Raw genomic sequence first — 12,694 nt, forward strand, 5'->3', positions numbered from 1 at the left:
GAGAGTAAATACCGGTAAATCTAAATTAGCTTAAGGCCCTTAGTGCCATCAACTGGTATCTCAATTTATGCACCAATTCAGATGATCTGATGCTGAAAGACATTAAGGGCTTATTTTTTGTGCTAGAGTATATGAAAGTACATACTTTAGTAATAGTAATAAAAATGTTGAAAGAAAGAGGACACTTGTTGATTGGGTATACAATTTTACCTATTTTAATCACTGGTAGATGTTCACGAAACCGTACATACATGTATATACTTTAGTAATAGTTATAATAATGTTGGAAGACAGAGGACACTTGTGGGTTGGGTATACAATTTTACTTATTTGTATCACTTGGTAGATGTTCATGGAGCTGTTCAAGGCATTTAGTGTAAGAGGTAGAGAGTATTTTATTTAAAAATATTAATTCAAAATGTGGGCATTTATCTAGTACACAGCTAACTGGGTTGTTCCGCATGGTCAATGCATAGTTCATAGGTATATTTCTCTAGAAGTAAGTTCCAAGTGGGTGCTATATAAAAATATATTCTTGGACAAAAATGAAAATAAAGTTGGGAATGACATATGCTTCCATGTAAATGCATCGCAAGTTAAAGCTGTGGCATTTTACATCTTTAAACGATACAGTTTGTATTTACAGGGCAGGAGGGCAGCATTCATTAAGCAGTAGTAAAAAAGGGAAGTAATTTGTCTTCTGCTGCAGCTGTTATTGGACTGCATCTGTTAAGAGGAAGTTCTGCCTAAAGTCAAGAATTTGAACCGTTCCTCAATACTTCAGTCGATTAACTATGGAAAACGAAGGGGGGGGGGAATATAATGATATACAGGGGAAACTGCGCTTCAACACATAAGGCTTCTCATAAAGGGGGATGGGATGTATACGATGTGCGCTGCATGTTGCTTCTTATATAACAGACCCCAAAATATGTAGCCTTTCCTATCCGGTTCTTTTAAGCCATCTGCAATTGCCTTATAAAAGCAGGATTTATTTCAGTTATAAAGTTGCAGTTGATATCACAAAATGAGATACTTTAGTTAATATCTGAGAACCAATTATAGTAAATCCAAGGCATAATTTATAATTTTTAGGATATACTGACAGCTTGGGCCATTCTATAACAGATAGCAGCTTGTCTCTGACTGCAAAATTAAGAAAAAAAAATACATAAGTGGATAAACAGAGATGCTACATAGAAAATAACGAGATTCAAAAATCATCCATACCAAAAATAAACATGAAGATCAAAAAAATTATACGGAATAAGGTGAGTGTGGTAACCAGACGAATGGATGTAAGTATCCCAAAAATATACAAACGAAAAAAAAATGTACAGAATTACAAAGAAATAGCAAGCAAACAATTTGGTGAATACACAAAAGGGGTACTAACTATGTATGCATAAAAGAGATAAAAGAAAAGTTTGGTTCATGTCATAACACCTATAATGAAATTGTTAGACACCCCATATTAAAACCATAGGCTTTTTATATGGCGTTGCCCCCCCCCCCCCTTTATGGTTATAACACTCTCCACTGTTCTGCGAAGCCTTTCCACAAGATTCTGGAGTGTGTCTGTGAGAATTTGTGTCCATTCAACCAAAAAAAGGATTTGTGAGGTCAGGCACTAATGTAGGACGAGAAAGCCTAGCTCGCAATCGGTTTACCAATTCATCCTAAAGGGGTTTAGTGTGGTTAATGTCAGGGTTCTGTGCAAGCCACTTCACTTCCCTCACATCAAACCAAGTATTTATGAACCTTGCATTGTGCATAGGGGCACAGTCATGCTGAAAGAGGAATGGGCCTTCCCAAAACCAGTGCCACGAAGTTGCAAGCATGCAATTGTCTAAATGTCTTTGTATTCTGTAGCATTGACATTACCCTTCCAGAAAAACTGCCCCAGACCACTAAACTTTACAGTTGGCCCGATGTATTCTATTACGTAGTGTTCTACAGACATCCGCCTAAACCCATATCCACCCAGGCTTCCAAATAGTGAAGCTTGATTTATCACTCCAGAGTCCAGTGGTGGTGTGCTTTACACCAATGCAGACAACGCTTGGTATTGTGCATAGTTATCTTCCTCCTCTGTGTAGCCGTGTAGCCATGGAAACCTATATCATGAAGCTTATGACACACGATGCCTGTGCCGATGTTGCTTCCAAGGGCAGTTTAGAGCTCTGAAGTTAGTGATGCTACAGAAGACAGGCAGTTTTTACACGCATCGCGCTTAAGTATTCGGCAGTCCAGTGCGAGTATGCGTGGTCAGTCACTTCATGGCTAAGCTATTGTCATTCCTAGACGCTCCCTCTTCACAATAACAGCACATATACCAGAGCAAACTAGGTAAAGGAGGCATCCTATAACAGTGCCACAAGTCACTGAGCTCTTCCGTATTACCCATTACCATACCTGGGAACTTCTGGGCTCCGTCTTCCCTTGCGGGACGCGGTCAGGACTGCACACTGACGTTTAAAGAAAAAATCGGGCGAGAGCGGGGCGTGTCGAGACCCCGCTCACGCGACCCGGAGGAGCAGCGCTCGTCCGGCAATCTCCGGGTCAAACCCGGAGAGAGTTCCCAGGTATGCCCATTACACTGCTAATGTGTGTCTATGGAGATGTCATCTATGTGCTTCATTTTATACACCTGTCAGCAATGGATTTGAAACACAAACTCAATTATTAGGAGGGGTGTCAACAAACTTTTGGTCATATCATGTATTCCCAAAAGAAAACAAAAAACACAACATCTAAAGTTTAAGAAAGTTCCTATACCAAATGTATATAAAGTTATTTACGTTAAACAAATGTTAATTAGACCTATTTATCTAACATTACACCGATGTAGTCTTTTTTTGTACCAACGAGCAATGTGGGACTTCCAAACAGTGTATATGTAAAATGTGTTGAAACATTATATGTCTTTGATGTACATGGACTATAAGTTAAGATCAAGACTCAGAAACCCTTTTCACTTAAAAACCATTTCCAGGTCATCTAATCTCTTGTCAAGCTGTTGCCACATTCTATGGTAGAAAAGGTCTGCAAACTCTTAAAATCAATACCTTATTCATATGGAAAAGAAAATGTTATGTAGCTAGAAATCTAAGCAGAGAATATGGAGCTTTAGAAAAGTGTTGCATGGACCATTTCACAAGATACAGAAAGTCTTTAATCTTCCATCAAGCTTTGCAAGGAGCAGATATCCACTCAGTTCCACTTATCCATACAGCAGGGACACCAAGAGGGCTGCTACTGATCATAAGTGAAAATGGAAGTAGACCTACACAGGAGATTAAAGCAAAGCTTACAGATCTTACTGCTGGCAAAGGTCACTGTACCTGAGAAAGCCAATTCTCAGACGGCTCTCTGACTTCTGACATTGTGCTGTCTGCTGTATTTATCGATTTGTATTATCTTTCCAAGTTTTTTTTTTTTAAAGTTCTACATGTAGTAACCAAACAGTAAGAAAAAGACTTAGATTGCTGTATCCTTCAAGTAGAAAAGATTGCAAATCTAAAAATTTTTTTTTTTTTACTGATGTTACTTGCTCAATGACATTCTGCTTACTCCAGCATACAAGCGTAAAACATTTTTCTTGATGCTGTTTTATATATATAAATACACATATATACACACACACATAAGTTAAAATAGGCTTTATTTATTTGACATGGTCTCTTTCCAAAATAAGCATACATATTTACAAGACATTTGCTATTTCTGATTTGTTTTTTTAACCTTTCTGGGGCACCCATGGTCTAGGGGACTTGGCACCCAAACTCCTGCATAGTTGGTGAATTTTTATACTCTAACTGTGGGAATGTGAAGACACTTTCACCGACTAAATTTTAAGGATATTTCAGCTCTAATCCCATGTAAATCATGTGAAGCCAGCCATACACTCACCACCATGTTATATGCATCAGGAACCTCAATTTCAAACTGGAATCTTCCTCCTTGGTAGTAACTTTCATCTGAAATTCAGAGTAAGAAGAAAGTTAGGATGCAAACGTTACTCAATATGAACATTTGTGCAAACATGTCCATGCTTCTAACAGTGTACTGCTGAAAAAAAATATTTAATTAACAGGTAGAGCAATACAAAGAACACCATCTACATTATGAAGTTTAGAAAAAGGTGCAAGAAAGCTACAAAAATGAACTAGGTAGTTGTCTGACTTATTGAGCGCACCATGTCACCCTGGAGGGAGAGCCAGAACGAGGGCTTAGTGGCCACAAACATCCCATGACATGGTGCATGAAGTTTTAATACAGCCTGGCAACATTTGTTACAGGGTACTATTTTGTCGACCTTATTGTAAGTAAAAACCGGCGAGGTGCGTTTGCCAGTACCTAATTCCCCTTTGGGGGAGAATTCTCTACCCATTCTCTGTGATACATATATAAATATGTATCACACACACACACACACACACACACACACGTGGGACCTGCCCAAAGTAGGCTACTGGAAATGTTCCCTCCTCAGTCTGCTTAAGTGGGAGGGGACTGGGTGGAGAGAAGGGTAAGGTAGGTGGTTAATACGCAGAATGTGGGAGGGGACTGGACATGGCCACACACAGTACCACTTCCTTGAGAAAGAAGACATTTTCTAGGATACTCTTTTTTTAAAACTTATTTGTTTTAAGCTAATTTAAATTACAGCTAGGTAGGTGGTAATACTCAGCTTAAGTCTGAGCAATCGTTCCCATTCTACTATTTGAAATGGTTCATGAATGGGCAGGTTGCTAGGTTTGGGATACTGAAAATCATTGAAACACCGTAAACCAATTGTACGACTAAGAACGGTCCTCACATCCATGGTGGATTAGAAGAAAACATTGATTTGCTAATTCTTAGAAAACATAGGTGTAATTGTCCCTTTTAGAAATGAGTAACCTAGCTCAGGGATGGCTTTCAGTCTGACAACAGCAATGATGTGTGCACATGGTGACCCACCATTAGCATAGCAGCTTGTTTAAAACCCTGCACCACAGTATCATTCTACTTCATGCGTATTCATGAGCGAGAACCTAATACAAACCTACTATGTACTTTGAGTCTGTTCAAAATTAAATGAGAGGAAGCGTGTGATTACCCTGATTGGCTTTTATTTAAACATAAACGGCCTAGAAAAATACAGGTGTGTGTATATAATTATTGTTGATTTTAAATTTCCCTTCGTCAATTTATAAGCAAGCCTCCATCAACCAATAAAGGACATTTTCTCCAAATTAAGACAGATTAGACAAACATATTGAAATGACATACAAAACTTTTCATTTCTGGTTGATACTGATCGTAATACTAAATGTTTAGCAATGGCTATAAAGTTCTGACTGGTCTTGCTAGAGGTTATTGAGTCTGACATATGGGCTGAGCCACACATCAGGTTCTGCTAGTCAAAGTGTGTTTGTGACGATACTGACTTGCCCCAAAAACATGGAAAGCTCTACCGAGCATCCAAAAGTAAGATTTGGACCATAAGAACCAAAATAAGAGAGGAGTTTCACCTGGGTTGCTCTCTTCCATTCTGCATATGCCAGATGGAGCCAGGAATTGGGCTAGGCTAGCAAAAAAATGTCCAGCAAATGATCAGCATCTTGAAAACTGTATTATTTTAATACATATTTAAAACAATACATTTTATTACGATTTAAACTTACTCTACAAAAACTTTCAGGTCACTAAATATGAAGTTGTGATATATAAACTACACATAACACATACAGAGCTGGGCAATTTCTAAGAAGGCCACATTCCCAATAATATGGAGTCTTACAGTTATGTAGACCACGTTTGTGTACTCTTGTTTTCCGTTTTTCTTACCCATTTAGATTTGACCTTGTATTAGTGGACAACCATTAATAACCAAAAATATATACTGAATTAATAAATTGCGCACTATACTGTGGTCTGTTAAATTTAATAAATCCCGTTGAAAGCGAAAGGCTACACACACTACCAAGTAGATCATCAGGCTATACACAGATCGTGAAAGATCATGAAAGGCTATACACACTGCCAAGTAGATCAGGCTTACAAAGACAGAAATAATTAAAATGTCGTGTAGTTTGCAGAGACCACCACACAGCCTTCTACAGTAGCACAAATACACCATCAATAATTCATACTCAGCCTGGCACTCATGAGCAGCATGCTCCGTGAAGAAGCACATTCAATGCCCTACATCTCTCACCCAGAGTCTCTCATCTAATGTCTCCGCTGAGGCTCATTTATATTTAAAACATATCAATATAAATAAATAAGCAACAGGGTCAGTGCAAAGAACTCAGGATGAAATGAGATCCAACTCTTGTCTGCAAAGCCCCTTCTTTGTGTGAAGCAAGCGGAGAAGTTTATACACCAACAAAGACATGGAAATGTGCAACACTGTGTTCTCAATACAGCCATCCAATCATTCACTTGCTTGCTGGCCTTGTGTAAGGATGCAGACCAAAAGCGCATCATTAACAGCTAACTGAGCATCTCTGGGACACAGCGGAGGGAAGAAACATGCAGCTGGGTGGAAGACAAAAACAATAACATGGAAGGAAGACAAGCGTTCAATGCAAATTCCCAGCAAAGAGGCATGGGCACCATGGTTGATTTTGTTGATCTGGAACATTAGTTGCAGCTATGTCTATTATGCTACTTACAATTATATGCCACATTGGAATGTTAATGTCTATTGGGTTTTATTGGTATTTATTGGTGTTTCAATGTGAGTTTTCCTTATACATAACAAACATGCAAGCCAAAGAGAATCCGTTACATATTGATACAAACACTACAGTTCACAAATGTGGGGTCACTTAGCTGTTTTCATGGAAAACCAGGACATTTTTAGATGTAACGTAATTGAAAAAGGGTCAAAAGTCAGGAGTGATGGGAGCGATAAAGGCCCTTTATATGCCTATGAAGATATTCCATTAAAACTCAGCAATTTCCAGCTACAACAGTAATTTACAGCATTAACAATGTCTATATCTGATCAATTTGATATTTTATTGGACAAAATGTGCTCCCCCCAAAGACAAGGACATTTCTAAGTGACCCCAAACTTTTGAATGGTCGGGTATATGACTCCCCAGCTCCTCCATCCTATCTTCCTTACATGGGAAACTTTGTTTTTTTTTGTATAAACCTGTACTTAAGTTGGCAAGTCATGGGAGATATAAATACTGTACAATATATTGGCATCTATAGAAGATAGAGCCCTGTTCACCAGATCTACGTACTGTACTGTATACACTTAGCAGGAGACGTTGCACAATATGTTTAGTAAACACTAGCTAAAAAAACAACTAAGAATCAAAGCAATTTCAAGTTGTTTATCTTGTTTATCTAATAAAACCTCATAAAGAGGATGTCTATAAGAAAATGTAAGTATCCATCTAAATGGTTTATTCATGAAATCTTACAAATGAACGGAAACATTTGACTCACCAACTCCAAAATGCATGTCTCAGTTAAGCAATATATTCCCTGAATAATGCAAAATGGTATCTGATAGACGGCTAAAGAAATTCCACCAATCTAACAATATGCTATTCAGGGTAATCTTGGCCCTTCTTTTAGTATAAGCTTGATGTGAAATTCACGTGAAGTTATGTGACGTGAAGTTGCTCACTGCATTGTCAGTAATGCGAATAGAGACCTTCTGCAACCAGATCAGTTTGAGGGAAAGAGAGAGTATTGAAGTACTATACGCTGTGGACGGAGGACATGAGAAAACGATCTTCTAACCTAATAACAGAAATAAATTAGAAGACACACAAAATCCTTGGGAGAAGCAGCCCTGAAGCTTGGCAGTTCTCAGTGAGTTTGAAGGTTACATTTGAAAGCAATGGCGTTATATTAGCTTTATTGGAATGCCTTTTCAATTGCTGATTGCTCAATGCGCTTATATTACATATGTTACTAAATTGCACCGTGATTCAGGCATTCAGCCATCTTTCTTATTACTATCACAATGCCTTGTTCTGTGAGGTGAATCACAAACACCTACAGCAGAGAAGTGATTTATACCTCATACATAAAAACCGATGCTTGAAATCTACATTGTAACTACTTTGTTAGGTAAGTTGTGACAGTACATCATTTTTCTTACACACAAAGAGCAGGAGAGGTTTGTGAAGATCAATTATCAGCTAATTTTGATCATACAAAGGCACAGGTAATTTGCTATGAAGCCTTCAAGGACAAAAATAAAATTAACGAATGAAAATCGGGTATAGTTTGAGAAAGATATGTCCTATGGCTTCTTGTACCGATTTGACCTTCGTCATAGCTTTACACATGTCCCAGGCCAGAGGCTCCAATGACAGGGGTTACCCACCACAAACGGCCAATGGATCAAATGTTTTGGACCAAAAAGATGCTTTTCTAGGTAAAGGTCTAGGGTCACTGGCGCCTGGGTGGTACAGGTTAAAACAGTAAGGGACACACACACAATCTCTGTGGCTCATACACTATATTCAAACACACACACTCACTGTAACACCATACACTTACATTATAACACTCGAACAATACACTAACACACTGTTCATAGACATTCCACACCATCTATTACAGTATACTGACATCTCCTCACACATACTCACTTGTACACTTACATCCAACACAGTTACAATTCTCAAAAACACACAAGTAAAAAAACTGCACACTGATACACACACACATTCTAACACACTTGTGTTAATCTTGAAAATGAACACACACATTCTAACCAAGGATAGGCAAGGACATGGTTCAGGAAGGACATTTTCACAGTTGCTGGACTTAGCAAAGGATACGATCATTTTTTTTATTATTTACACAAACAATAATAAATAGTGGCAATTGCTCTTGCAGGCAGACTTTTACTTGCCCTGAGACACACTTGTTCTTAAATACAAACACATTCTCTCAACCCTTTTTCAATACCCCTTGCCTTTTTCTTGATCTCTCTTCCTTCTCTTTATCTCTTCTATTGTCTATCTATCCCTCTCTCATTTCCTCTCCCTATGTCATTGTCTCTAATCATGTCTCCCCACCTCTCTTCTTTCTCATGATCTCTTCCCTTTCTCTTTATCGGTCCTTCACATTTTCTCTCTTTTATTTTTATCTCTCCCATTTTCCCATCTCTTACCTTTCTCCCTCTCCTTTTTTCTTGTATGTGGTAGAGAGAGGGGTCTGTTTCTTCAGACCTCAGTTTCAGTGCCCCCTTGTAGTACACGCAGCTTTAGTTCTGAAATATGACATCATATCCTGTGGCTCACCATCAATCACCGGTACACAGTGTTAGGGAGTGCTGAAGCAGAGGTCTGAAGGAACAGACCTTGTCGCCCTTAATTTTGTGCTGGTTAGAGGCACATGCATGATCATGTCTGTCAGGCAGTTGATGCCCTTCTGGTTAATGCCGCAGTAGGCTGTTTGGTACTAAGACCTGCACTGGTGGTCCCTGGGTGCAGTGCACCCCTCACACCCGCCATAGCATGACCCTGCGTGAAAACTATTTAAATTCAGGGTAGCTAAGTTTTGAGTCAGTTTATTGCCCGAAGGTCCTATTTTTCTCCACATCCACTCTTACAAGAAGCTGCTTGAACCAATCAACTGCAATTAGCAGCTGAACGGCACACTGCATACATCATGTGAACTTAAATGCATATGACAGGTGCATGGTCCCTTTAAATTTTCAGGTGGTCTTCACTGTGAATACCTTTACTCGATAATATGGTTGAAGAGTGTAACAAATATAGAGTTAAACCATTCCTTTGTTTAATTTCTTAAACAAACAATACCCAAACAACATGAGGGTTTATGTTTAGTAAAATGTAATTGTCCACTTCTTTTCACTGTATAGGGGAAAAAAGGCAAAGAATAAAAGAAGAATAAACAAAAATTCACAATAACAAACATATTTCTGGGGGTGCAATTCTTATTGCTGTTGTACACTAAAATATTCAAGGTCTGATATATTATAAACCAAAGACAATGTTCAAATATGGTCAGATGTAATCAGGCAGGGAAATCCAGGGAAGTCTTATACCAGCTTTATATTATATATTAACTGACAAGTGAGTTCAACAGAACTTTAAGTGTGAAGTTATATACACAGTGATAGACATGAAAGTGCCTTAAAATATATAGCCTCTCTTCAATGGCTCAAACACAAGACATTAAAATGTAATGGATAAAGAAGCCCATCCGTGCAGTTTATAACAGACTAATATCTATGCTATCTCTTGACCTTGTTAAGAACATGGAAGCTGGGTCATAATGCTTTCAACACCATCCATCACGTCAACATCTACGCTGCAAGCCATGTTGTTTTCAATGAAAGCTGCTAAAAACAAGGAGAGAAGCCAGGAGCGTTAAGAATGATGATCTTCGGAGTAGATGTGATTGTATAAGAATGTGATGATGGTAAATACCTCACTACAAGAGCTAGGAAAAGCACTTTAGTTTTTAAGGAGATAAGTACTGATGTGTTGGTGAAAATTTCACATTAAGGGAGGTAAAGATTGACTTTGTATAAAAAGGTAGGTACCAGCACACTCCTCAGCACCAGTGTGGAACAAGGTGGCAGCACATCAATTAACCCAACTAATAATAATAATAATAATAATAATCCACAGTACTACTGGATAAAATAAAATCAGATTGCTTCAATGTTTCGGGAGTACGCATGATAGGAGTCAAATACATCTGTCTTGACATTACATTAAACAAAAAGATAAATGGTGGGAGCTCCCCTTAAAGTAAACTAAAGTTTAAGAGTATGTTTAATGCTGCTTTATTACTATCAAGTACATCAATTAAGCAAAGAATAGCAACAAAAGTGACACAGATAACAGAAAAAAAACATTTAAATATATATTTTCTTGCTGTGTTTAGCTATTACATACTTTAAATCATATGTGTTTGATAGATAACGGTGGTGTAATAATTTATTGTTCCAATAATGAATGTACAGTTTTGTGATGAGAGAAAAGGACAAGCGGCAACGGACTGAATATTAAAGGAATATCAAAAGATCTTTCAGAGGTTACGTACATCAACGTAATTTGTAACAAATTTTACCCCAAGCATAACTCAGGAAACTGTTCAGTGAGCAAAGATTAGTTAGCTGGAGATTGCGTGCATGGTGATAGAGCCCTGCGCAGGACAGTTTTCTTGCTCCCGTTCGCTCCTGATGAATTTCTGACCATTACCACCTGCTCCCGCAACGTGTGTGTTCCACTCTCGCCCGCTCCCCCAACATGTGTGTTCCACTCCCGCCTGCTCCACCAACATGTGTGTTCCACTCCCACCTGCTCCCCCAACATGTGTGTTCCACTGCTGCCCGCTCCCCCAACATGTGTGTTCCACCCCCGCCCGCTCCCACAATGTGTGTCCAATCCCGCCCGCTCCCCCAACATGTGTGTCCAATCCAGCCCGCTCCCCCAACATGTGTGTTCCACTCCCGCAACATGTGCCCAATCCCGCACCATGTGTGTCCAATCCCGCCCTCTCCCGCAACATGTGTGTTCCACTCCCGCAACGTGTGTCCAATCCCGCCCACTCCCGCAACATGTGTGTTCCACTCCCGCAACATGTGTGTGTTCCACTCCCGCAACATGTGTGTGTTCCACTCCCGCAACATGTGTGTGTTCCACTCCCGCAACATGTGTGTGTTCCACTCCCGCAACATGTGTGTGTTCCACTCCCGCAACGTGTGTGTTCCACTCCCGCAACATTTGTGTGTTCCACTCCCACCCGCAACGTGTGTCCAATCCCGCCCCCGCCTGCAACATGTGTGTTCAATCCTGCCTGCTCCCGCAAAGTGTGTCCAATCCTGCCCACAACATGTGTCCCGCTTCTTCTCTCTCCCGCCTCTATGAAAACGAGGCTGAATATAAAGGTGAGGCTAGGACCGCCACTGAAATAGAATGTGGGGGGAAACACAGAATACCGCTCGCTCCCACGTTTGTTGACGTGACCCACGTGATCCCAATCCCGACACAGTCCTCTACATGGTGATACACGCAGAGAACAAGGCTTCCCAAAAATGAATAAGTCAAGAAATAGACACGGTTGGAACAAGACCATCTAGCATGTAGAAACACAAATTAGAAGACAAACCACAACTAAGCTAAAGAGTAAACATGATGGTAGCAACAGAGAATCCAGAAGCAATGTCCAAAAGGAAGGCTAGTTCAGGCCAGAAATCCTTCATTAAACAAAGCCAACAGCACCAGGGGGAGAAACCAGAGCCAAAGTCCAAAATATGCCTACTAAGAAACTAAGAACTAGAATCCAGGTAATACAGTACACAATAAGACATCCACGGAACAGGAGGTCTGATGAATGTGAAATTGCAATGGAGAAGCATACACAACCTACTGTATTATATTTCTTCTCTTGCAGTTTGTCACATTGACAAAAATGTCTTCTGAATACAGAATGATACATTCAACCCTGGCTGCATTATGGCAAAACTGCTTAAGTCAATAAAAGGCTAAATTAATATGTTATTGATGCAGGCTCCATCCTTCTGTCTCATATTTCCTTTCAGTAATTGCTCATTTCTGTTCATTAATAAGCTCTAATAGGCACCAATTAGTAGTTTTTTAGGAGGAAATCAAAACGGGTGTACCCTTAAAGGTCTTCGGTTGTCTTAAGGAAATAAACTATAGCCAAGGTCAATAGAGCTGATCCT

At 39.5% G+C, this 12,694-nt stretch overlaps 1 protein-coding gene across 2 annotated transcripts in view; it reads right to left on the minus strand.

Moving 5' to 3' along the window:
* Positions 1–12,694, minus strand: part of LOC149282396 (NEDD8-conjugating enzyme UBE2F) — an 89,094-nt gene that overhangs the window by 50,768 nt on the left and 25,632 nt on the right. For both annotated transcript variants that reach the window (XM_089498256.1, XM_089498255.1), the window contains one exon: positions 3,913–3,980. In XM_089498256.1, the coding sequence (XP_089354382.1) occupies positions 3,913–3,980 (68 nt within the window). The remainder of the gene's footprint in view (positions 1–3,912; positions 3,981–12,694) is intronic.

Source organism: Sceloporus occidentalis, unplaced genomic scaffold, assembly GCF_023333645.1.
Source record: "Sceloporus occidentalis isolate IW3139 unplaced genomic scaffold, rSceOcc1.0.p SCAF_117, whole genome shotgun sequence".
NCBI lineage: Eukaryota > Metazoa > Chordata > Lepidosauria > Squamata > Phrynosomatidae > Sceloporus > Sceloporus occidentalis.